Raw genomic sequence first — 25,452 nt, 5'->3', positions numbered from 1 at the left:
ACCTAGAAACCTAAGCGGGAAATGGCTATAAAATTGTTGACCTTTTTTTTCCCCTCCACTTCTTAAGACTTTTTTCCATTCTATATTTTTGGCACACGCATATCGCAAGAGTTTCCCAGGCCCAGTCCCAGACCCAGACCCATCTTGGGTGGTCCAAAGTCGTCGCTTTTATGGGCCCGGCGGTACTCCAGTTATTTTTACGATTCGAGAGCACACACAGCATAGGTTAAAATATTTAAAAGTGCGCTTAATTATGCCCGCAAAAAAACGAAGAGGAAGTAAACTTTGCATTAATGCCCGAAAACTGCCAGAAAGGCACACGGCACATTGGGTAATAAAGTTTATTTTTTGCCTTGTGCTCTCCAAGGGCAATCAACGGATTGGCATGGCGTGCAGAATGATTCCAGGTGGGCGGGATTCCCAGAAAAATGGATTTGAACGAGCGCTTAAGCGAAATTTCTAACCTTTTCCTTGTTTATTTGGTTTTCTATTTCACAGTTATTAATATAGGAAAATAATAGAGTTATAAAGAATACATTCTAAGGTTTATAAGAAATATTTTCAAAGTAACTTACCCCTTTCTTCTATTTATTTCTTCCAGATACCACAACCTGTTGCATAAATAAGGGTAAGTTAAACCAAAAACTCAATTCCCAGTCGATATAATGGCATTTCGGCTGTCCAAAAACAGTTGCTTGACACCTTTTCCCGGGGAATGAAACGGAATACTCGTATTCCTGGCCACCGATCATGGCCAAATACTTCATGTGGCAACATGACAGGCGGCCGAGTGCCTGGGATCGCTGCACACAATATACAAATTCTGCAAGTGCAGTTAGACTCGGGCTCAGGTGATATATCTCACGACTCACGAAACTAGTTTACGCAACATGTGGCAACTTTGCATGCCACAGGCCCGAGGACGTGCCACACAGTCGGGGCAGAAATGGGGGGCAAAAAAAAAAGAAACCGAAACGAAAAATTGACATTTTGACATGCGGCCTGTACCGGGCGGTACTTCAAGATTCGCCTCCGATAAACTACAAATGGCTGCACACTCGGCGGAGCCGGAGGAGACCGGTTCGCCGGCAATCCGTAAAGTGTCTTTTAAATACAAATGTTATCTGCCGAGAAGCGGCAAGAAGTCCAAACGGCGCAGCGTACGTGCCACATTTGTTGTTGTCGCTGCAACGATTTTTAATGGATTGACGGCGGACAACGAATGCACATTAGAAATGCAGTCCTGGACCACGTCCAGCTCGGAATCCCAATCCCAATCCGAATCCGAATCGCGGGTCTCCCGAGTCATGCACACACATGGGTCCCAGCCATGTTCCTGTCTGCATGCTGCATACTGCATACTATTTTCCCATCGCAGCCCACTTGCCCCGCCCATCGGCCCGCCCCGGCTGCGTGTCGTGGAAAATGGTCTTGGCTACTGCAATTTTCCTTTTGGCTTTTGCATTTCAATAACTGGATGGGTCAGTGGCTGTGGAGTTTTGTTTGGCACGTACGGCATAAAGTATCTGTATCTGTGTATCCGTATCTGTATCTGTCTGGGCTATCGCTTGCCGCCTCCCTGCCACATCAATGTGGCAGCGGCGTGTGTGCGCCTTTTTTGAGTCCGGTGTCTGCATATATTTGCTTAAATTGCAGCGAGTGTTTGAGCTCTTTTCCACTCCAGATACACTCGATAAAGCAAACTTCGAATTGGGTTCAGGTTTTCGGTTGGCTAATTGGCGAGGCCATCCGAAAAGGTGGTTGAAATGATTGTCAGAGGGCGGAATGAGGTCGCTACTTAAGTAAGGGTGGGAATTAACACCTATATATACACTTTCTGTGTGATAAGCAAATTGTTACAAATATTTAAAATTATATCACAACCAAACGAATTGCTAAATTTAGTATTCATTGTTTAAATGCCGAACAACAGGTACATAATTCCCATTTAATTACCCAAACAGTCTGAATTAAAATACCAATAAATAGAAATTAAATCAGACACAATGCAAACATTTTTTCCCACACTTCTCGCCATTCTTTTAATTCCAGTTTGTTACACAATTTCCATTTAATTTGAACCTTTTCCGTCTACCCTTCCACATGATGCCCAAATATTTCCATTTCTCAGACACAGAATACTATCTGCTGGGAGGGGAAGGTCGAATGTGATCCGAATTTCCGTCATTTTATGGGCGCTAATAGAAACGACCTTCATCAAAATCGAATCAAACGAGCCAAATCGCCATTGACAAAATGCAAGTCAATATGTCAGGCGGCCAATCAACACCCGGGGGAATCGGGAATAAAAATCAAAGCGAAACCAGTCCGAGCTGTCATAAATTCTTCCGCTGGTGGTATAAATAAATAAATAGATATATAAAAGGGCTGCCGTTTGGCGTACGATTCATTTTCAAATTCAAATTAGCGACAAATCAAAAATGTGTCATCGGCAATGGCGATGAACAACTGACCGCTAAGGGACACACTCGGAGAAAAAGGGGGAGAGACTCTGAACATTCGCTCCTAGAGAACACACATAAAAGCCGAACAAAAGCCTTGTAAAACCGACTACCGACCGAGAGTCGGATAACAATCACGGGCCATAAAATGTGTTGAAAAAATATTTGCATACAGTCGTAAAAAAGAAGTTGCGATGCTGCTGCTGCAGGCCAGGAGGAGTCATTAAAACAAGCCAGCGACTATCAAAAACTAACTGGCCGGGCGACACTTTTTGTCCGCCAAAACCCGATAAACAAATGGGTAGCTTCAGGCATGATTATTACCGGAATTATTCAGTTCTCATGTACTAACGTTTTTTTTGCAAGTTAAATTAAACTAGGTCAACGTAATAAAAAGAATTATTTTTATTATCTTAACATGAATAAGGCGTTCGGCTTTCCATTAACTTTAACTATATGGATATTAAAATCAATGAAGCCTACAATGTACTATGGAAATTGATGGAAGAACTGAAATTTATTAAAAGTAACTAATATTATTTTATAGAAACAGCACAACTAAACTAGACTATATTATATTTATTTGTGTTAATTAACAAATGAATACTTCTCATATCTGTTTATCACTAGGTATCCACCAGTCTCTGTAATATCATTTACTCTTTTCCTACTTGTCTTTTTTTCAGTGTTTTTCTTGCTTTTTTTGTTGTATCTGTGCTCCGTCGTTTGGCTTGTAATTAAAACTTGTTGGCAGACTGTCAGGCAGCGAGTTAACAAGTCGGCGGCTTCACAGGCGGGGCAGCGATGAGCCGCGGAGCCGGAGAGTAGAGCCGGGGAGCGTGGGGATGAGCCGGCTGTGAGTTGGCGAAAATATTATTTAATTGTCAGGCCAGGCGCTAATTAAAGTCCAAACCCGGCCGCCAATTCTCTCGCCCCGTTTGGGCCATAAAGCCGAACACTTAACGATGAGGCGAGGGTCGCTCTACGAGTCGCCTCTTCAGCCCGATATTTATGTTTATTGACTGCTGCTGCTGCTGCTGGTGCTGCTTCTGCCAGCAACTGACATCATCATCAGCAGATGAGCAGCATCCGCGGAGGAGCGAGCCAAGTTAGTCATAACAGCGAGGCGAAGGTCTCCGTCTCCTAGTCTCCCTGCCTAGTGGAGATGTCAGCTCAAGTTATGGTAATTGCGGCAGATTATTTATTTATTTATGCACGTGGCAGGGGCCGCAGCCACAGCTAGAGCCAGAGCCACGTTTGTCGCCTGATTATGTGCTTATTTATAAGAGCCCAGGTACATAGAAGGATAAATGCGGGATATTCAGCGACTGCCGCTAATGAGATGCAAGCAAACGGCATCGCGCTGCATATGAATATCAATTACGGGGCGGTCCCTTCCGGCCGGATCAACATCATTGTGGCCGTAATCGTAGCTCAGAAGTGGGGTTTGGGATGGATGCCCATTTCCCATTTTCCGGGCTGAAAATTGAAGTGGCTAAACAGACGTCTAGACGCTAAGCGCGCATTGGTTCGGCGGTGGTCGTAACAAAGCTTTTAAGCCAAAATGTTTGGCCATTTGCATAGTAACAAAGGCCCAAAAGTGGCGGGAAGTGCGGCGATAGTGCAGAAAGCGAGCAGATAACTGATTTCAATGACTTTCGGGGGAAATATTACAAATTGCTGGATATTTTAAAGTTTGTAGTTAAAGCTTTTTGTAGAATATGTGATTTAAAAAGTTGATTCATTTAAATTATATTTAAAAATACAAGCCCTTAGTTTTATATTTTATGTGGGTTAAAGCGTACTGAACTTATTATTTAAAATTAATTTATTCTTCAATCTTATTTGCTTAAGTTTTATCAATAAAAACAAAACTTTCAAACCCTTTAAAATACAAGTTTAAAAGAGGATAGTTTTATTGAGCATTAGCCACCATTTCCTTGAACATCTCAAGGCTTAAGTGACATCAGCGCCATCAGCCATCAAACGTCAAGTCTTTTGGGTCATTTCGACACTTGACGCCCACGCCCATCACAGGGCATCGCGGATCCTTTGGCCTGCCCCCCCTTGGCCTCTCTCCCATCCTGCTTATTTACAACTTGACATTTCACTTGCGAGTCGCAGGGCACTTTAATGCGCTCCAATTGCATTTTATGACAGACAAAACTGACCTACTTAAGGCTCTCTCCCACGCAGAGTCACAGGCCACGCCCACTTGGGTCCTTGCTGCGGACTCTATCCTTATTTTTCCTTCTCTCAATCGCATTATAAATTTAATGTGTTTGACCTTTTTTCGCTCGGTGCTCGACCGCAATTTCAATAGATTGGCAAACTGAAATCTGAGGCCAGCGGAAATCGCCATAAAATTTAACTAAAATGTCCATAAGTAGCTCAAGTGTTTAAAGAGGGCGAGGGGGCGGATAATGTATTTGGGAGAGGGTGAAATTCCTGGGGTTTTCAGTAAGTAAAGGATCCACAAGTGGAGGAAGTAAATTTGCCACTTTTCCCTAGCTCTAAGATGCGCTTTACAGCTCCCTTTATCTCGGCTTGCTCTGTGGCCATGGGTTGTCGCCTTCTTCACGCCCGCTGCTCAGGGGCCATGGCCACGCCCACTGGCCACGGCCACCGCCACCGCCTCCGCCATTGTCAATATCCTGGCAGCCATTTCCTGCTTTGTTTTGCTGCAAAGGTCGAACACTTTTTGCCGCCACTGTTGTCCAGTCATGGGTAAATAAATAAAATAATAAAGACGTTTTTCCTTGCCGTCGTCCTGGCATTGAATAAAGCGCCGTCGACTAGAAGCAAAAACATTGAAAATTGTTTTCCCTTTCTGGGTTTTCCCCCGACTCCTTCCTTCCGTTTTCTCCTTTTTTGTTGCCACTTCTCCGAAGGCAGAACCTGTGGCACCCTTCCTTATTTTTGTTAAATTCCTCTCGCCTGTCATCTTTCTTTTGGCCAATGCTGCTCCTGCCGCTGCTGCTGCTGCATTTGAAGGACTTTTTGTGCTCGCCAAATGTTATTTCAATGCCTGGGCCACTTTTTTGCACCCCTACCGTATCTATATCTGGGGATTGTATTGAAATAAAAGTCCCGAGATGCGCTTCAATGATTTTTGGTTCGTGCAAATATTTTATTGACTATTATTCTGCCTGCTCTTCAGTTCCGTTCGGCCGGCCTTGTCCTTATTGTCCTGTGTGTGTGTGTGCGAGTCCTTCAGGGTCTCCGGCTATTTTCCTCACAAGGGTTTATTTTGGCTCTTCGGTGTTTTTATTTTTTTTTTCTGCCCGACACACATACATATTTTTGTTGCGCAATTTCGCATTTTGCCAGATAAATGTGAAAGGAAAGCTTAGGAAAAACACAAAACCGAATTTATTTTCTTAGAGCTGTTTGCTTGTGCAAATGGAGCAGGAAACTCAATAGGAAGGGAACGGGAAATTGCCAAATTATGAGGAAATTTATGACAGAATTTAAATAATGCGCCAGGCATAAAAGTTAAAGAGGTTTTTAGATGATTTCAACTTTAGTTTGCTCTTTGTACTTACATATATTTATTGTTATAGGAAGAAAAACTAAAATTGTTGCTTTATAAGAAGTTTATTTTAAATTTCTAGGGTTTATTAATTGTTGCTTCAGGATTCGTAAGGGTAGGGTATGCTGCCATAGGGTAGTCCGTAGTTTGGAACAACGTAAGGTGGACTGGAGTAAGGATATCCGTAGGTAGACTCCTTGGCCGCAGCTATTATGGCTATTAGGCACACGGTGACTATGATCGCGATGCACTTCATGTTGACGTAAAGGCAGTCTGAAGTGTTTCTAGCTTCTACCAGCGACTTTATATACTCTGAGCTTTGTAAAATTTATAAAAAATTGCATAGCTAAGCACTGATTAGGTATTTAGTTGAAATCCATTAATAGGGTTAAGATAACTAGAAAAGGGTCACTGAATTTCACAGAAATTAAAATGCAAAATAATCAAAAATAGAAGAAACAAGTAAAAATAGTAAAGCCATTAAATACAATAATGTAAGTCCAAGAAATTACTTAAAATAATTTATGATAACTTCACATTCGTTGCATAACTACGATGTAGTAGTCGGAAATTGACTTTTTTTGTGTCTCTGTGTCCCTTGGACGCTTAAATGTTCAAATGTGCAAGTCTTTATCTACAGTTTTATAGCATTTCCGAAATAAATATCGTGTTTCGGACCATTCCCCTTCTCTTCGACCCGTAAACTCGAATGAATGGCGGCAATTATAACATTTAGCACGCATTTCTGTTCAACTAACACACAGCTCATTTATCATCATGACGGCATGTCTATCTGTGCAGTGAGAAAAATATTCTTAAATACTATTTTCAAACAAAAATTAATAAAAATACTAATTAGAAAATCTAGCCATAGGTAACAGATTTTATTAAAACCCAATTAAATTATATTTCTAATTGCATGACTTTCTTATACAAGTAACTTTAATGTTAATAAATATTTTTGCCAGTGCCCGAGTATATATATATAACATTTTATATAAATGTGCATAGAAATGTCGAGATATTTTTCCAATACTAGCTGGCCTCTGTCTCTTTCTATTTTAATTGGCAGCCTCAAACGGCGCGAAACTAATGAAAAACTCATCATCAAAGAATAGAAAAAAAAACAAAGGAAAACAAAAGAAAAAAATCCAACTGAGGAAAAATGGATGAAATGAATGGCAGTGAGTTCGGCAAAACATGGCATTTTAAAGTCATTGCTACTAATTTTATGAGACTTTCCTTTTGGCACTTTTCCTTTTTTGCGACCGGGAGGGACTTCCCTTTGGCTCGCTTCTGTACTTCCGCTTCCCTTCTAACGCCAAATGATTATTGCAAGCCATAAAAGGAAAATGAAAATGAAACACAAATGGACGCAGCTGAAATGAAACCATCCTTGAAATCTATTGTCTGTCTGCCAGTCCAGACAATTGCAGGATAAAAACAAACAACGAAAAGCAGGAGCAGGAAAACAGCCGAAAAAAATAGCTAAATAAAAAGGAAAACAATATCGGGCCGGGCCGGGACCCTTAACATAATTGAAAAACATCAAAATGAAATGAAAATCAAAGTATCTGAGAGTATCTGTGTATCTGCCGGATGCGGAATGCAATTGCGCCGAGTATCTGCCGCTGACATCTTCAAATTTAAATACCTTTTATTTTATAAGCCCGAGCAGAGCATAAAAATCAGCATAAATATTTGTTGTTCTTCTCGCCATAATGACGGTGTCGATTTGCCCCCTCGGCACCGCCTCCCCATCCCTCCCCCGGCGACAGCAAATGAAATGAAAACATGCAAAACAATTAAAAACAAACAACAAAATGACCAATAACAACAACAGCAAGGCAGCAATAGCAGCTTGTTATTGAAAATCCACCGAAGGGGGAGGACTGGGGTGGACCTGCAGCGAGGGTGGGCCGGATTAAAACAACAAGAGCATGTCGAACACCTAGCCAAAGGTATACAACCCATCAACATCAACAGCAGCTACAGCTACAGCTACGGCTACAACAATGCAAAGCTACAACTCCATTTGCCGCACTGCAATGGTAAAATAAATAAATATTCATGTTGGAAATTTACTTGTAAACATGCAAATTGTAAAGCAGCCGCCAATGAAGGATATCCCCGTGCAGGACCCGGAGCAGGGCATGGCACGGGGTGGAAAAGTTGATTGTTCTGTTTTGTTTCGGCAGTTTCAAGTGCAGGTCAAAGTCGGGCTCCTAAAATGTGGCAATTTCGAGTGAATCCTTGAAAGCAACAAAGCCGGAGTTCAATTGAGCCGTTGGTTTGGAAATACACAAATTTTAAACAGTTAAATATATAAAATTGTGTTAAAAAGGGATATTATATACAGAAAATAGGAAAATGGTAGATATTTAATAAGGAAATTACATTTAAATCTTTAAATGCTAATAAACAGCTAGCTTTCTGATTTAATTAAACTAAAATGACTTAACAATTTGTAAAAATGAATTGCAATTAGCTTTTATCATTAAAGGGACAACCAATTAGCAAAATATAAATTCCCAAATGCTTGTTTCCCATAGAACAAATTATACAAATTATATTCAGTAAAGTTTTTACTGCAATCGATTTTTCAAATATTTTGCTAGCTCTGCTACATTAAAGTAAACCATTAAAGCCCGGTCCCATAAAATTCTCCCTCTGGCTTAAATAAAGGCAACATTTATGTGTATATATAGCCATATCTGACTATATGTATTTGTCGGTATATATATAGACTCCTCTTTATTTATACAAAACGTAAACATTAATGTCCGCGCTCCCATGGCCAGCCATGCCCTTGGGGGCGAAAAAGCCAAAAACCCACACAGCAGACTGAAAACGAAACCGGACTCCGGCTCCAGCTACAGCTCCACCTATAGCTCCTGCTCCTGCTACGTGGGCTATAAACAAGGACACGTACGCAATTAATTGCAGAATTATTACAAATTTCATTACATGCTAAAATATGCAAATTGTTTGACGTTGCCTCGCCTGCTGCAGCAGCAGCAGCTCCTCCTCCTCGCTCCCTCCTTACCCGTCTCTGGCTCCCTCCGCGTTGCAATTAAATGCATTTGCATACATAATAAATAAATAATGCAGATGCAACATTGCGGCATTAACTTTGCCGCTGATGTGCGAAAAATGAAAGAGGGCGAAATTTTCTTTTAATTATCATTTTAATGTGTTTATGAACATTTAGAATAGTAAGCGAAAATTGCTCCCTAAATTGCCGGTCGGTGCCTGGGCCAGCGAGGGAGCGGGTGGGTTGCATTCTCAGGTGGGGGCTGCTGGTGTGTCAAGGGAGGAGGGACAGCTGCATTCGTTTGCACTGAACTGCCATAAAATGGCAACATTTTGCACGCAGCTGTCGCCGACGAGGGGCGTTCGAGTGGTTCGAATCGAGCCCGAGACTGGGTTTTAGCCCGTCTCGCCCTGACTACTCGCTGCACTGGAAAAATGTCGTGGTAATTAATATATTTATATATAAAAAATAATATAATATATAAAATATATATATTAATATGATTTTATACTTACTGGAGCTACAGTTTCAATCTCTTTTTAACGTAAAATTTTCACTTAAATAATTTGAAAAATTTACAAAATAATATAGATAGTTGAAGAAATAATAGAAACACTGAGCCTTACCCAGGCATAAATAAATATATTCCACGAAATTTTCAACAATATTTCCTTAAAACCCAGCGTTTTCTTTCAGTGTTCTGTCGCTCACTCTGCTGCAAATTGTTTGCAGCCCGTCTACATAAGTGTTGCATGTCTACAAAATATTTGGGTTAAAAACATTTGCACAGAGCCGGAAAAAAGAATATATTTTTATTTGCATGATTGCACAGTAGACAAGGTAGACAGAGGGGGCAGGTGGATGTGGATATGGATGGGGAGTACTAGTGGAAGTTGAAGTGGAAGTTGAAGTGGAGGTGGACAGCAGACATCCGACCCATCAAGCTCGGGAAGTATTGGATACGGACTGGTTGAACTGGGACTTGGACTCGATCACATCTGAGTAGATGGCTTTGGAGAGGATGGACTGGGACTTGGGCTTGCTCAGTTCTGAGTACATAGATGCTGAGCGGATGGACTGCGGCTTGGACTTGGTTCCTTCAGAATAGATCGAGTCAGATCGAAGTGTTGGGGCGTCTTTGCTATTGACCGACAACCTTTCAGTGGAGTAGTTGACCTCTTTGTTAAACTTGATTGAGGTATTGGCCATATTTTCCTCCGATTCCGCCTCGTTGACCCATTGGGGTCGTCGGGTGCGCTCTGTGCTCTCGGGCTTCCGCTCAGCAAATCCATGAACACGTACCGGCGGCGAGAGGAAGAACTCCGACTGCTGGGACTGTTCACCTGACAAGCGCTTGCTGATGATGCTCACTCGTTTAGACGACAAGCGACTAAGTATACTACGAGACTCTTTCGGCGGCATTTCAGGCGGCTCTATTTCAGGCGCCGGTGGCTCAGAACGCGCAGTGAAGACTGAGGCGCAATCAGGGCCGCCACGTTCACTTCCCGGGCAGGTGAGCCTGGATCGATGCGCCTCGATCTCCGCTTCGTCCAGGCGCCCGAACTCACAGTACAGCTCGTCCAGCTTCCGTTGCAGGCAGTTTCGCCTGCTGTTCTGCCGGCAGAGCAGCTCTTCGAGCTCTAGGATGCGCTGCGCCTGGGTCTCGATCACCTTGCCCAGTTCGCGGCGCACCTGCTGCTCGCATTCGCAGCCGCATGGCGGCTGGTCAGAGTACACGGGCTCAGACTTTGGGCAGCATTCCGGCTGGCAGCAAGGTTCCGGATCCGGATTACCGCAGGGCTTACTGCATTGCTCGCACTTGCAAGGACACACACCCGTCTCGTGCTGGCCGCGGCCCAAGAGCAGGACGTCCGTGCAGCCGGGCAGGCAGCAGCTGCGACGCCTGCAAAGAAAATGTTAAAATTTATTACAAATTTAAAAAATTCCAAAGGAATTGTCTTAGTCAAAAATAATTTTAAAATGCGACCGAAAATTCAAGTTTCTGCATCAATCGCCGTCTGAATTGGCTTTTATGGAAATTCAGTTACGCATTTATAAATATAGCACGCGGAAAACTAGTTTGATCGGTTATTGGCAAAGTAAAACAAGTTTTCAGAACTTCTCGGCCACGGAATACCTAATCTCAGACAAAAGACACTGAAATGTGTTACAAAAAATTAAGGCTAGGTAGATTTTTCATAAAAAAACAAACTGGACTTAGAGCGTCCTTCAGCTATTTAATACTTGAATTTTTAACCTAACTCTAAGCTAGCTCTAGTGAACAATACAAAGTAGATCCTTTGATCCCACCTGCAATTGTAATCCTCATCCGGTTTCTGCCCCTCTAGCAGCTCCTCTTGCAGCCGTTTTAGCTCATCCTCCTCCTGCGTTGGCGCGCGCATCAGGGTAACCTCTGTGCCGTCAATATCCGGACATTTGCCGCCGCTATCCTGGAAGGCCGACTCTTGCACATAGATCTCCGTCTTCGACTCCTTGGTTTTTATCCTTTTGGTCTGCCCTCCCTTATAGTCGCCTTTCTCCGCCGGTCGCGAGTCCACGCAGGAACCCTTACCCTCGGCGCAGTAGGTAGGCAGCGAGGATCCGTTCAGTAGCAGGACACTAACAGTGGGTTTTTCCCGATCCTCAGCGGGTTCCCCGATATCCGGACACTGGACGCACTCGTCAGCCGCCTCCCCCTTTTCCTTCTCCTTCTTCTTCGCCGCCGCCAGCTTCGCTTCCTTTCGCTTCTCCTCCTGGGCGCTCAGCTCGTTACCAATGGCCTTGGCCCGGCTCACAAAGTCGGGGATATGCTGCACGCAGACGCAGCACTCCTTCTGTATGCTCTGCACGCAGCAGTCCTTGGCGGCCATGCTGGCCTGCCAGATGCGGGCCTCCTCCTCGTTCTTGGGATACGCATACGCATTGTTGCCCTGGGCATCCTTCACCGGCGGCCTCTCGCCACAGATGACACAGCGCCTCATTGTCATTGTCAGGGAGAGTATATGGAGTTTCGGAATTTGTAAGGTTTTAAATAGGGTCAATTTTGAAGGAATTTGTAGAGTTAAAAATTCTTAAAGTTGATATTTTAGATGGTTGAAGCAAGGGATACTTTGGGAAGGTGTTATTTCAATTCTTATCAAAAACGTTTGAAAGATGTTTATTATTTTTTTTTTTTATTTTGAAAGAAATGGATCGTGCCGCAATCAATGTGGCTTGTGTAATTGTTTTCCTTTTGGGTATTTTTTTTTTGTACTGTCATTTTTCGTTCGCTTTGACTGCACTTTTGAGCAACTTTGTGTGTTACGAGCATAACAACGCACCTTGCGGTTTTTGCGGCAAGTGAATTGGGCTGTGAAAGCCAAACGCGCGCTCAGCAAGCCGGGATTGGAGTGAATTGGAGTGAACGGGCGGCGTTATGGGGTGGGAATGATTTCGAAACCGCTGCCGGCTGCACTTCACGTCTGGTATGGTCCGGGTCTGGTCTCAGGGGCTCTCAGAAAATAACAAAAAAAAAAAAAAAATCCATAGAGAACGAACGGCTTCAACTGACGACTGACTCTGGTATGCGGCGGATAAAGTGGAGCAGCCACGGCGTTTGCTATGCTGAAAACGCATTAAAATCAATTGATTGCGGTGGAAAACACATCAAATATGTGAAGAATCCAGATCAGTAATCATTAATCAGTGAAAAATAAAATCATTTTGTACATTAAATTGTCTAAAAATTTTTATAATAATGCTTCAATTTATCTGCTCTTACTTATTGATCAAAGCAGGTGAAATCAAAAAGAAATAAAAGAAATTTAATTACGAAAAGTTCTCATTTTAGAGCTGTATTATCTGTTCTCAGGGATCTGACTGTTCTCACTATTTGATCGAAGCAAATGAGAACAGTGCCCGCGGCTAAGAACGCATTTGGACGAATGTTGTTCAACATCCTCGATAGTATAGTGGTTAGTATCCCCGCCTGTCACGCGGGAGACCGGGGTTCAATTCCCCGTCGGGGAGAGATGTGAAAACATTTTTTTTTGTTTTTTATATTTATGTATTTATTTTAGTATTCTTCTTCATATTTATTTTTGTATGTAATGTATTATTTGACCATTATGCGGTCTCTTAACAAATGTTGAAATTCCGAATGGTCAAAGCCATTCAATTCCCTGCGGAATATAGCCACACAAACGCTAAACTGCCAGAAAGTCGCGCCCACATCCACTAAATAATACTGAAAAAAAAGACAAAAATCGAACAAAAAGTGCGTATCGATTCAGTCAAGCCCAGAAATCTGCGCAAAACCGCAAAACAATAGCCGGCGAGGGGAAAAATCTATGTCAACCAACCAATCTCTCCCCAGCTAAATCGGCCAACGGCCAGTGGACCACAAAAATCACGTTATTTCAATTTGAATGCCAAACAATCGCCCGAGCTCGGGCATGGGCACTATCAGAAATGGGTCTCTATCTCTGGCCTAGTTTGGCATTCTTCAAATGCCTTTTCTGTGGGTTAACGCCCACGGCAAAAATTTGAATAATCTGCTGCCGTAATATCGCCAATTTATCACTGGCCATTGGAGCGACGCTCTCCCGGACCCCAAAAATCCAGGCAGACCGCCAACTCTACTCGTAAAACGAAAGCAAATGTGGGCAGTTCACATTTCACTTTCGTTGGGAGTCGGAGTCGGAAGGGAGGAACTGCTGTATAACATACTACATGCCCGGGCAGACGCCTCTGCTCTATCGGGTTTTCCAATTTATCAATGGCAGCACGGAGGCGCTGTTAATGAAGAATTATGCTCATAATTTCCAAATTTATTGTCGCACATCTTCGCCCGACCGAGCTGAGGATCGCATCGGATCGGATCGGCGCTGATGATGGGGGCTGCCATACACTTGAGTGTGTCAAAATGTTGTAGCTGTCATGTGGCATATGGGTCCAATGTTCCCCCGATGGAACCATCATCGTGTCAGTTACACAGACACTTTTCAAATATTTATGGTGCGTCTAGCGCGACACACACACTCCACTCCGGGGCCCTTCGATAGCTCCGAGTTCACGGTTCACAGTTCAAAAAGTCATTTCAAGTTTCTCGTTACGGATTCCAGTGAAAGTTTTCCCTGTTCTCCCCCTTTCCCCGATTTTTGTGCGGTGGGTTTTTCTCGGCTATTAATTTTCACTTAGTCAGCGTCAGCGTTCTTGGGAAAGTATTCAATTTCCACTCAATCCTTTAAATCGAAACAGATGCCAAAACATTTTCATTTTGCCATTGGCAACGGTTTTTAAGTGGATTTAATTTGTTTCAGATTTTTCCCGCCCTCCGCCCCTGCTCCATCACTATTTTTAGGTTCTCATTTTTTCGCTGACTCTCTCTCTAATTTAGTGTTCGGCTTGAATGAATTTTCGGGCTATGCGCCTAGTGCCCAGTATATAGCTTTAAGTGCTCATGAGAGAGTGGAAAATTTATGTGACAGCTTATTAAATTTATATGTTTGCTCTTTATTACAGATTATACCAGAGGAGCCGGGCCAGCGAGTGATTGGATACACATGTGTTCGCGGGTAAGTGCTTGGCCGAATGGCCCTCGATGTATTGGCTTAAATGGCTTTAAAACGGGAGCTTAGGTTAAGTCGGCATGATCTCGACCATGTGTCTTGTTGGAAATTGTGATCTATTTTGGATAAAAGGAAATTTAGTTGGTAGATCTAGGAACTTTTAGAGAGAGGGAAAACTAGAAACCATGTCGGGGAAATCTAGTTTTTTTATACTTATAAAAACTTTAGAAACTCTTATAAACTGTCAATGAATATAGCGAATAAATTATATTAAATATTTCATTTGCTGACAACCAAAAGAAATTCTTAAACTTCCTTCATTTTGTTCAATTTTCTGTTTGCTTGATGTTTCCCCTGTAATTAAGACCCTCAATTTTTGGTTAGTGTGCCGTCTGCTTAGTATTCAAGTGCTCCAAAGCCGTCTCTCAAGCACCTCCTAACTTGGCCACAAGCCCACTGCTAACCCCATTCAATCGGCGCTTAAATCAACCGGACCTCCGCCCACCTGTCAACTCTGTCCGTTCGCACCTTCGGCTTGCGGGATAACTCAACTTGGCTGAGTCCGGCTTAACTCAGTGCAATCGCTTTGTGTCGGCCCAAAACTGCAGCGAACTTGATGTGAAAATTCACACTATTCAACACACAAAAAATGTCGAGCCTCGCGTGTGTGTCGCCCGAAAAATCGTTGGGGCTGGCACTTCATTAAATAGACGCCGTGGCGGCGCTTTTCCGCACACAAACAACACCAAAAAAAATCAAGAAAAGCCCCGAATGGGGGGGAAAAAGAGGCAAGAAAAAATCGGCAGAAAAATTCGTGGATGTCGCTGGAGTTGACGACCACACCCCCCACATTACTTGGACGCCCGGCTCGGAACTTGCTTATTTTTCACACATGCGCGTCAACAAAAACAGCAACAACGGCGGGGGGAACCGCAAGGGGAAAAATGTAAGCAACAAATTTGTTGCTTTTTTTGTTGTTGCCTTTTTTTCACATTGTTTATGATGACAATTCGCCGTGGTTGTTGTCGACATGTGGCCATAAAGTTGTCGGTAAATAACAAACAGGCCTCTCCTCTCATTCAGCCTTTTGCCTCAAAAAAAGAAAATACTGAAATGGCCTCTGTAAAATTTCAGAGCATCCTGAGAGGATTCCTTTCCCAGAAAATGCCCAAGTTAAAAGCAGCTCAATGCCAAAAGAATCTCATAAGTTGCAGACAGACAAAACACACCATTGAAGTCGAACTAAATATACATATATTATTTTTATATATATTACGATACAAGTTCAAGCTTTAAAGGCCAACAAATATTTTATTTAAGTCCCAAAGCTGCAGCTTTCACATATCAAATATATTTACCTTTTAGAAATACTTGTTTCGAAGCCAAAATAATTATTTTTAGCCCATCTACATGTCTGAGATCATCGGTATAAAACCGCAGCAAAATTATACATTTTGACACTGCCAAAACAATTATTTCGTATTTATTTTACCAAATGCTTGTAGGTCTGAGATCACCTCAGTTGTAAATTTAACCTGCACTTGACTAAGTGAAATGAATTATGGCGGCGACCTTCGGGTGCGACTCGATTCCAGATGGAAATAATTCCATAATTTGCTATGCTGATTACTTCCAGCCCGAGCTGACAACGCAATTTGTTTTCGAACATTCTTAACGTGTAATTGTCATGTTGTCGGGCAAACAATGGACCCAAAAAATGGGCACCCGAAAAGCGCGCTCGGGGAAAAACAAACAAATCCGCAAAACCGACTTGAGGCCCCACCCAAAAAGCGTCTATTGTTAGACTTTTTACCAACGGCTCCGCTTGGTTCGCATAAATAACCAGAAATTAGCGGGCAAATAAGTCAAGTGGCTGAATGAAAACTCGTTTTGGCATTGAAACACCTGCAAACTGATTCTTGGCATATGCCAAGTGCTAAATCACCTGCGCCAGACCGGGGCTAAAGTTGAACCAGCTAATTTGAATTTATAGACCGGAGATTCAAGCCGAGATGCGGCCCCTGATTTATGCCCGCCAGATTGTCACTGGGCGATAGAGAAAATGATATATATATAGATATCTCTTGGTGGTGTATGGAAGACGCGCTTCGATGGGAATTGTATGCAAATGCGATCCGCTTGATGGGCCGCAGATAAAGATGCGATGGCATTAGTGTTAGCAGAAGCCCTTAACAGGTGTACGCCGCTCGGAAGAGATCTGCCCTAGTGCCACCTGTTGAACGGATTTGTCATTGAATCGATACGATTGAAGGTAAACCGAAGATGATGACGTATTGTCCAGGCTTAACTCTGGGATTAGCCGGTGGGCTATTGAACTGCTGTGCCGAGCGGCGGAATCAATCAACCGAGATGCGAGGTAATTGGAGCTACCAAACAGCGGGGGTTATGGGCAGGCACGTCTAAATCACTCATAAAAAAGAAATTCATCTTCATAAAAACGAATAACATGAAAACCAGAAAAAAAACAAGTAAGGTTAAAAAAGGAAAACAAAAAGCGAGGCAGAGAAAGAAATAAAAACCGGCAGCGTACATCCAGCTGCGAGAGATAGTTTACTTGCGGTAATCACGCCAAAACCAATGCCCCTTTTGGGGCACTTGAAAATCTGTTGGAAATTTCTGATGTACACCACTTACAAGTGGATCTGGCGGCGGCCTTTTCCTTTCCTTTTCCCCCCACCGTTCCTTTTTTTTCCACCGAAAATTACATTTAATGTGTGTCTGAGATTTCGATAGAGGCGTGAACCTGTTGAAATTCGTCTGCAGCAGATACTTTCAAAAGTATCTTGTATCTTGTATCTCGTATCTGGTGGCTGGTGGCTGGTGTCTTGTGGTTGCCGTTCTGGGGCTTGGTGGAGAGGCAACGGCTCACCATTTGTTAGAACCTGTCGATTCGGATCCAGTTGGCAGCTCATCGACCCTAATCGTATTTGAAAGTTATCGTATCTACGAGCTGCCATCCAGGGCTATCTGTTAATTGTCAGAGACTTGGCTCTGGCTCGGCTTTCTTTCTTTTTTTTTTTTTTTTGGTTAAAGTTGGCTAATTGCCATATTAACCTTTTGGCCCCCTGCGATGATGGCAATGATGATGATGGCGATGATGATAACCCAAGTCCGGCTGCGTGCTCGACTTGTAACTGCCTGCGCCTCCGACTCTGGCTTCGGCTTCGGCTTATTTGCAAGTTGGATTTGATGACGGCTGTGACTGTGGCCCTGGGTCCAGTGAAAGTAATTAGGGGCCCGAGGGTGAAAGCTGAGCTTTTAATTGCGTAGCTGTCGCTGCCCTGACCGCATAATCAATCAGCCGGCAATGTAATTGAGCCCTGCTTGCCGGAAAACGAAAGTGATCGGTAGGGTCAGGGGTCAAAGATCTTTTACACCGCAATCTTTGAATCACAAAAGCCTCAAAATCAGTTCTGAAGCTTAATAACAAGTCCAAAAATAAAATTTAGAACTAGAAGAATTCACTCAGATATACAGTTTGCACTCTCATAACCCTTTAGGTCTCGTTCTGCCCAATAATTACATATCCTGGAGAACAGAAAACAAAACAATAAATATAAGATATCCCTTGGCAATAATTATGCCTTCCAGAGAGATCCCCTAAAATGATCACAAGAGTTATATCCAAAATAAAGCTCTCACGCTCCCTCTACCTTAGGTACAGATCTCCCCCACTTGGTTACCAGTGCCGCTGCACTAAATCAACCCCCAGCATTCCAAAGTGTTTTGCGAAAACTGTGCCAAAGATCTCTTACTGCGATCTGCAGCGATCCTCCCTCCCTGCTGCCATGTCGATGGTATCGAGAAGTGACCCCATACCGACGCACAACTGGCGGATGGCAGCGATCCAGATCCGAGGAGATCACCGCGGAAAACAAAACCAAGTCAAGAAATGAACATCAAGCTGAGATGATTGTCATAATTAAGGATGTTGGATGTTGCCAGTTCGACGTTGGCATCTGCCAGACGCAATGGTTCGGTGCAGGGGCGATTCCCCAGCACTCGAGGCACTTGTAAAACCAACAGAAAACCGTAAGAACGAGTTATTCTTTCTTTTTTTTTTTTTGTGCTCTCTGCTGCTCTGCTTTTGATTCACAAAAGCCGAGGCTTCCGGTGAAGTTCAGGTTTCTCCCATCTCCATGTGTGCGTCGCTCGCCCGAGATCAGCCCGGCGTATCTCATAATTGCAGCTAAGCAAAATTATATAGCCCAAGTCGACTCAAGAGATCTGACGAGGAGGAGGGAGGGCACATGTATATATCGCAGCTCGTCTGTGCAAATATTTCCAGGCGATCGCTCCTCGGACTCCTCTGTGACTCTGCCACAACAATTACTGGCCGGCTCTTGCGGCAATCTCTGTGGCAGGCCAGGGTTAAAGAAAGGGGTCCACCGCAAGGGGTAGCCTGGCACTCGAGACAAATGTATATCATTCATCAAATTAAAAGTTCAACTGCATTGCAGCGTTTTGCCAGCCGGCTCTGGCTCTGGCTCGGCTCTGACTGCCTGTCTGCCAGCCGTGAGTTAAATTGATAAATGGGTTGACTCAAAACTTCTGACAGCGGGGAATGCCTCAGAGAGTGTCCCCTGAAAGATCAGGGGTCAACATGTGTTAACTAAAGGGGAAGTTGACATTTTAAGAGACAAGTTGGGAGTTAAGGGGGAGAAATCTCTTTGGAAACAGTCTTTGGTGGATTTACTTACCAGTTCCATTAAAAATAAAATATATATTTAATTTCTTCTTTTAAAATATATAAAACCTCTAAGAAAATATTTTTAAAATTCGGCTTTACTTACTTTCTTCATTCATTTTAAGATTTTCACCTTTTCTTCCCATATGTTTAATAACTCCCAACTGTAAAGGTAACCCTCGCTGCCCGTCAGCCAGCCTGGCTGTCATCTTGAACGTGCAACATGACCGCAGCTCCGAGGCAGCAACTGTTGCTCTATTTTACAGCCTGTTCTGCGGCGTTCTCTCCTCTCGCTCGGCGCTGCCAATCATTGGCCCAGGCTGGGTGCCGCTGCTCATCTGCCGACTCCATTCACTCAAACATCAACCGAGAAGTGGTTTCTCCTTAACCCTGCAACACTCCATCACCGCCACCGCTCGCCGCTCTCCAGTTGCCACTTGTTGCCCTCGCAAGTTCTTTATTTTTATTTCCCCGACTTGAGTCTGGCCAAAATGCTTATTAAAAGGGCTTTTCAACTCGAACGGTTTCCTTTGGGGGCCACTTCTTGCACTTGGCCTGCACACACACACACACACACACACAAGCAGCGTAGATGGATTACTTTATGGCCCCGGGAACGAGGACCGACCGACCGACCGACCACTTGCTGTATTTGAAAATAGCATTTATGAGCTTAAGATGGCTTAAGACTTTTTATTGGTTATTAGTTTGTTGCCATTTCTACTCGAATGTGGTGTCCCGGATTTATGTCTCGATTTTTGGCTGCAAAGAGTTGAGACACAGGAGGTCGAAGCGGAAGCCCCCCGAAATCAGGGCTCCTAATAAGCTTAGCACGTGTTGGTCATCCTTTTCCAGAGACCGGATCCGGTTTCCTTCTCCTCCTGCTAGACTTTAATCTTTAATTGCTTTTCTGGGCGCCCTTCTGGGGGGCGTATCTTGGGATGTGAGCATCGGTTTAGTTTATGTTTACTGAAGCGATTTTGGCTTAAAGGTAAAGTGACCTCCGGTTAAGGTGAAATGAAACAACAGAGAAGTAAGAAAAGGAATGGAATTAAAACAGAATTAAGAACTAGCAACGATATAGATATATTTTAAATTTATATTAAAGCAACACTGAATAACCATCATGAAATCCTGAACGTTCCTCAAATTTTCACCGATAATTATGCCAAATATTGGACCCTCCCCGACGATCGAAGGCCATTAATCCGCAACCAGTTTCTCAAGAGCCCAAAAGCGATCCGTGGGATGATTCATCGCCGGCAATTATCCCCAACATGGCAATTATGCAATTTTCCACTGGCCCCGGAACACTTGTCGCACTTAATGGCCACTGTAGCTGCTGGCTGGCCGATGGTCGTATCGGATGATTCACACGCCTCCCAGGCACTCGTATAGCTGCCGCACTATATCTGCTGGATTCCGCGTGCCCAGATGCAGATACAAGGCATAGACACACCGATACAGAGCAGGGCCAATCTGGGCACTCGGAACAATGAAAATCTGAGACGACGCTGGCGACCGCACATGACTGCGGGAAAGATGAAGATGCCGAGATGAAGATGAAGATACATACCTGGCGGCACTCCAGAGCGGACTTCAATCGAGTGCCGCCGTTCGCGTATCTGCAGCTAACTGTAATTGTATCTAACAGCCACGTTTGACAAGCACAAGTTCAAGAGACTGGCAGCCGGGGAAAAAAAAAAGCAGCCAAGAGCGTTCCAACATGGCAACGCGTCGCCCTGGAACTGGAACTGGTACGGCCTTTTATGGCCAGCAGGCAGCTGACGCCGCCGCCTCAACGCGTGCTGCCAAGGCTCTCCTCCGTCTTGGCCACCCAAAAATGGTCAGCGTAGCGCCACTCGAACGAGCCAGCCAGCGAACGAATCCGACAGATACAGATAGTTCTAGCAGACACAACTTCCCTCTGGCAGCCAGAGATACAATTGCCCACCCCAAACTTCGATCAGTGCCGTTTTTCCTCTGAATTATGGCTGGAAATCAAAATGTAACCATTATTTAAAGTCTGAGGACGGGGAGTGCCCCTGAAAAGTAAAGGAAATTGGAGAAAGAAAGAGTTATTCTTGGGAAAATCTATGCAAATAGTTGAGGGAAATTGAAGGTAGGGTTGAGGTTGCAAATTGGATACTAATATTAGTATCTAAATATTAGCTGAGATATTTAGAAGCTTCTTTGATTAAAAAGGTGAGAGCTTTATATATATATCTGTATTTATCAGAGATTTTCCTTGAACATGCTACCTTAACTCGAACTGAAGTTCTGCCTGAAAGCAAATAGGAACAGTCGAGTAACATAGTAAACGAGTTACGGAGAACTATCAAGTGGAAAACTGCAATGGCAAAAGGAGCAGATGGCAGTGCAACGAAATCTGGGGGACAGAGGCGAGGATGGAGTCAGTTGTGTGGAGTCGGAGCCAAGTCAACACGACAACACTTGGCAGACCGACAACAGCCCGGGGAAATGCAGGAGTAAGACGGGCGGCAGCGGTCTATATCTAGCGTCAATTGACTGGCAAACTGGAGGACTGGAGGAGCTCCACATCCACATGCACATCCTGTCCCCCTGGACACGCCACTATTGTCAGAGTAAATAATAACTTATGTGTGGTGTCAGGGCCAAAGCCAGGGCACTGTGGCCACGGAAATCCTAGCCAGGGAAATGTAAATACAAAGCGAGGCTCCCCGAAAACTTTAGCTGGGATTCATCAGTGCGATTTTGGTAAGAGAATCTATCGAATGACTCTCCGAGTTTTGTCACCGGAACAGGCAGGAAAAAAATGGTTTTCTGAAAGGGAATTTTCAATGAAAGTAACTGAAACCCGGCAAGAGCTGGGGTAGCAGGGAAACTACTGGTGACTGGGAACTAAAAACTCCGAACGAGCCAGAACTCTGGCATTAAGTGCAAATTATTGGTTCGGAATTAGTAGAGCGAGAGAGACCCGGAGTCGGGCTTTTGTGGTTGCATTTGCTAATGGAAAACTCTGCTGCTGCTGCTTTTTCCTCCCCGCTTTTAACGCCCCCTTTTGTGGGTAAAAAGCTCTCACAGGGAACTTTAAGCGTGGCAAAAATAAAAATGAAACCGAGAATCTGCATGGAACGGCAGATAAATTTGCAACACTTGCCACCAGTTATTATTCCCAGAAATTCTCGGCGTAAACATTTTCCTAGCTCCAACATTTGATTACTCCGATGGCAACTCCGATTGCAAATGCAGCAAAACCGAAAGTAAACATTATTATTAAGGCTGGCAGGCTTTCAGGCTGGCATTCCGGCAACTTGTGTTTCTGCGCATTCGGAGAAACAATATTTGTGTGGAATCCACTTCATAGAGTGGTTCAATTTCCGCAGAGCCGGAATTGTTAAGCGCCTTAAGAGTTGTAAATAAAATCAATTGATTTCTTATTTATAAAGCGAATTCGAGAACTGCCACCTACTAAGCCCTTGGCAAACATGACAAAGGGAGCCGACTCAGAGCCAGAGATCCAGATCCGCAGCCGGAACATGTAAACAAGCCCATAAATAAATTATTTGCTTAGGAGCAAAGTCGGGAGCCGTCAGCCCAGAAGCCCAGCGAGAACTAGGCCTCAATTGGGGGAGGTGTGCAAATATATATATGTATGTAGCTCCCCCCTCCGCGCTATATATATTTATTTTTTCGTGTTTCCGCTTAGTAAACACAACTGAAATGACAAAAAGGCAGCCATGTCTTGACCAACTCGAGGAGGACTCTCTGACTTTCCCCCCCTGGAAACATTATCAAGGCAAACAGCGGCATAATGGAGGACTGACTGCCCTGAGGAGTGAAAAAAAAGAAGGAGAAGAGAACAGAACCATGAGCCGGGGAACTATTACGCTGTGTGTGGTCTGGGAATAGGGCTGGGTCATTGTGATAAATAAGTAAATAGCCGGAGACAGGCTCAGACCTCAGATCGATTTATGCAAAGCTCCCTCCGCCGGCCAAACAGCGCTTTTAGTGACATTAAGGGGCGTGGTCCTAAATGTTTAATGGCCTGCAAATAAAAGTTATGCCATGGCAGGCTGTGGACTGCGGACATTAACGAAGCGGAAGATTATATCGGAGGAGCAGAAAGAAAAAACTCATAGAGGAAATGGAAATCCTCCGATAAGCCCGACTCACTTTGAGCCAATAGTCAGGGGGTATAATTAGCCCAAATCGCACATGACTTGCAGGAACAGTATGCAAGATTCTACAGTTTGTTTTATATATACATATACACCTTTTTTAACATTTCAAAATACAAAAACAGCCCAGAGCATTTTTATAATCCAATAAATAATTATTGGCCATCTGAAACTCTTAGATATTAGCATTCTAATATTTATGCAAATTCTGATTTCAGCAATTTTCAAAACAAAAAGACAGAAAAATTAGCAAAGTTGTTTGTTATTCGCTAAATTAATCACTGTCAATAGACGCACACCTTAAGTCTTGAAAGAATATGCATGATTTCTCGGGAATACAGATTAAAATATATATTTTTATACAAAAGACAGCTCATTATGTCATCGCTACGGTCTATCGGCACCCAATTAACCTTAACCATAATAAATGCTTTTCAAATTCACTTTGCCGGCTTATCAAGGGAATCGGTCTTCTATATATAGGAGAGGCATTTGGAGGATTTGCATTGACTGGCGATCCGTAATTACGCTAAACGTTATGCGCATTTATTTCCCATTGATTTTGCATTTTAAATTTCAGCGCTCGTGATTTTATTTGTGAGCATATTTGAAGTAAGCGTAAATTTATGTAGTTCAATGTTGATTACACTACGTTTTTCGTTTGCGTGTGTTTTGTGTGTGTTTAAATATGCAAATCTGGTGTTTGAACAACTTTAATATGCAGCTTACCAAAGAGTCAGAGAAACTAGTTTGCGCTTCAGTTTTCCCCCATATTTTTTCACTGGCCTTTTCGGCTGCATAATTCTCTCGAAATATCCGGCTGCGATTATATGCTCATAATAAATGAGAGCAAAAGTGGGTGTCATAACGCCCTAATGAGCCCCGAAAATGGGTGAACTTGGTCACTCTGATTTCTGAAATATGTGTGTATATTTTTGCAGACAAATTTTTTTTTTGTTTTTGTGTCGTTCGATTTGTGAGCTTTTCGCCTCTCCGACTGCCGTTGCATTGACCCAATTTGTTTATTTATTGAAATTGCTTTTATGGGCAGCCCCGTCCGAGACAGAGTGTCTACCTCCGCCTCTATCTCTTCAATCTACAATCGTTCTCTGCCCCTGCACACTCTCGCCTTCAATTATTATTTATCGATTCCAGCTCAATTTGTCAAATATATGTTTTCCTCTTCCACTGGGTCACTGGGGGGTTGGCTATGGGGCCTTCGATCGAACTCATGATTCATTGATGCTGTGATTCCATCGAAATCTATCTGAATTTGCTCCAGATCGAATGGGGCTAACAAAGTCCTCGCTTCGAGGACACTCCCGTGGAAATTAAATTATAAATTTAGACAGATAAATTCGGTTGATACCTTGGGGGCTCAACGACGATTCTCCTCGCCACCCAGAAGTTCGGTTCTGACCAACCGCAAATCGGTATAAATAGCTTCCAGGGCCCGGGGGCGTTGGATAGGATAGAAGAGCATGTAGGGCTTGTTTTGTGGAACCAAAAACGTGCCGCCCCTGCTCCATGTTTTCCCTCTAAAGTACCCTCAACCCAGTGACATTGTCACCTCCGCTCGACTCAGTCTGTTTGGTGTAATTGCTTAGTCTAATTTATGCCAGCGGACGAAGCAAAGTCAATGTCGAGCTGGGCAAAAATGGAACCGAAATGGTAAAGAGACCAAAACAAAACAACAAAAACAAAAAGATGGGGGCTGGGGGGATTGTCTGTGTGCTGGGAGGGGCGGGGGAGCACCCAGACAGCTACATGAAAAAGCGTTTATCTAAGCAAAATGTTACCAACAAAGTCCGTAATTACAATTTATTGCAGGTAATTATGTAATTTTCGTGACGGATTTTGTTGTTTAGAGCTTCAACGAGAGGAGACAAGCCAAGTGCGTGTGTGCACTGAGGAAAACAAGGGTTAAAAGTGGGATTTTAGCTTACTTTAATTAATTATTTACAGCTCTATTTGCCCAAATAGGTTCTGATTGTCTTGTAAATA

General features: G+C 43.5%; 2 protein-coding genes and 1 non-coding gene across 4 annotated transcripts in view; 2 read left to right on the top strand and 1 right to left on the bottom strand.

Annotated features, from left to right (window-relative positions):
• The window catches only part of LOC108075197 (leucine-rich repeat neuronal protein 2), a 51,860-nt gene that overhangs the window by 9,977 nt on the left and 16,431 nt on the right, over nt 1-25,452 (top strand). Inside the window, exons 2-3 of one of the 2 annotated variants that reach the window (XM_017167533.2) lie at nt 602-628; nt 14,531-14,583. The gene's annotated coding sequence lies outside the window, so the exon portion shown is untranslated. The remainder of the gene's footprint in view (nt 1-601; nt 629-14,530; nt 14,584-25,452) is intronic. The other variant, XM_070285088.1, reaches the window with a different exon arrangement.
• LOC108075196 (uncharacterized) lies at nt 9,818-12,146 on the bottom strand. The gene is made up of 2 exons (XM_017167532.3): nt 11,339-12,146; nt 9,818-10,931 (listed from the first exon to the last, which is right to left on the bottom strand). The coding sequence occupies exons 1-2, from the start codon at nt 12,013-12,015 to the stop codon at nt 9,968-9,970; spliced, it is 1,641 nt and encodes a 546-aa protein (XP_017023021.1). The 5' UTR covers nt 12,016-12,146; the 3' UTR covers nt 9,818-9,967.
• TRNAD-GUC (transfer RNA aspartic acid (anticodon GUC)) lies at nt 12,965-13,036 on the top strand. Its single transcript has one exon. It is a non-coding gene; the product is annotated as a tRNA-Asp (tRNA).

Source organism: Drosophila kikkawai, chromosome 3L (assembly GCF_030179895.1).
Source record: "Drosophila kikkawai strain 14028-0561.14 chromosome 3L, DkikHiC1v2, whole genome shotgun sequence".
Classification (NCBI taxonomy): domain Eukaryota; kingdom Metazoa; phylum Arthropoda; class Insecta; order Diptera; family Drosophilidae; genus Drosophila; species Drosophila kikkawai.
The sequence above is the reverse complement of the archived record's forward strand: the minus strand, read 5'-3'. Positions and strand labels throughout refer to the sequence as shown.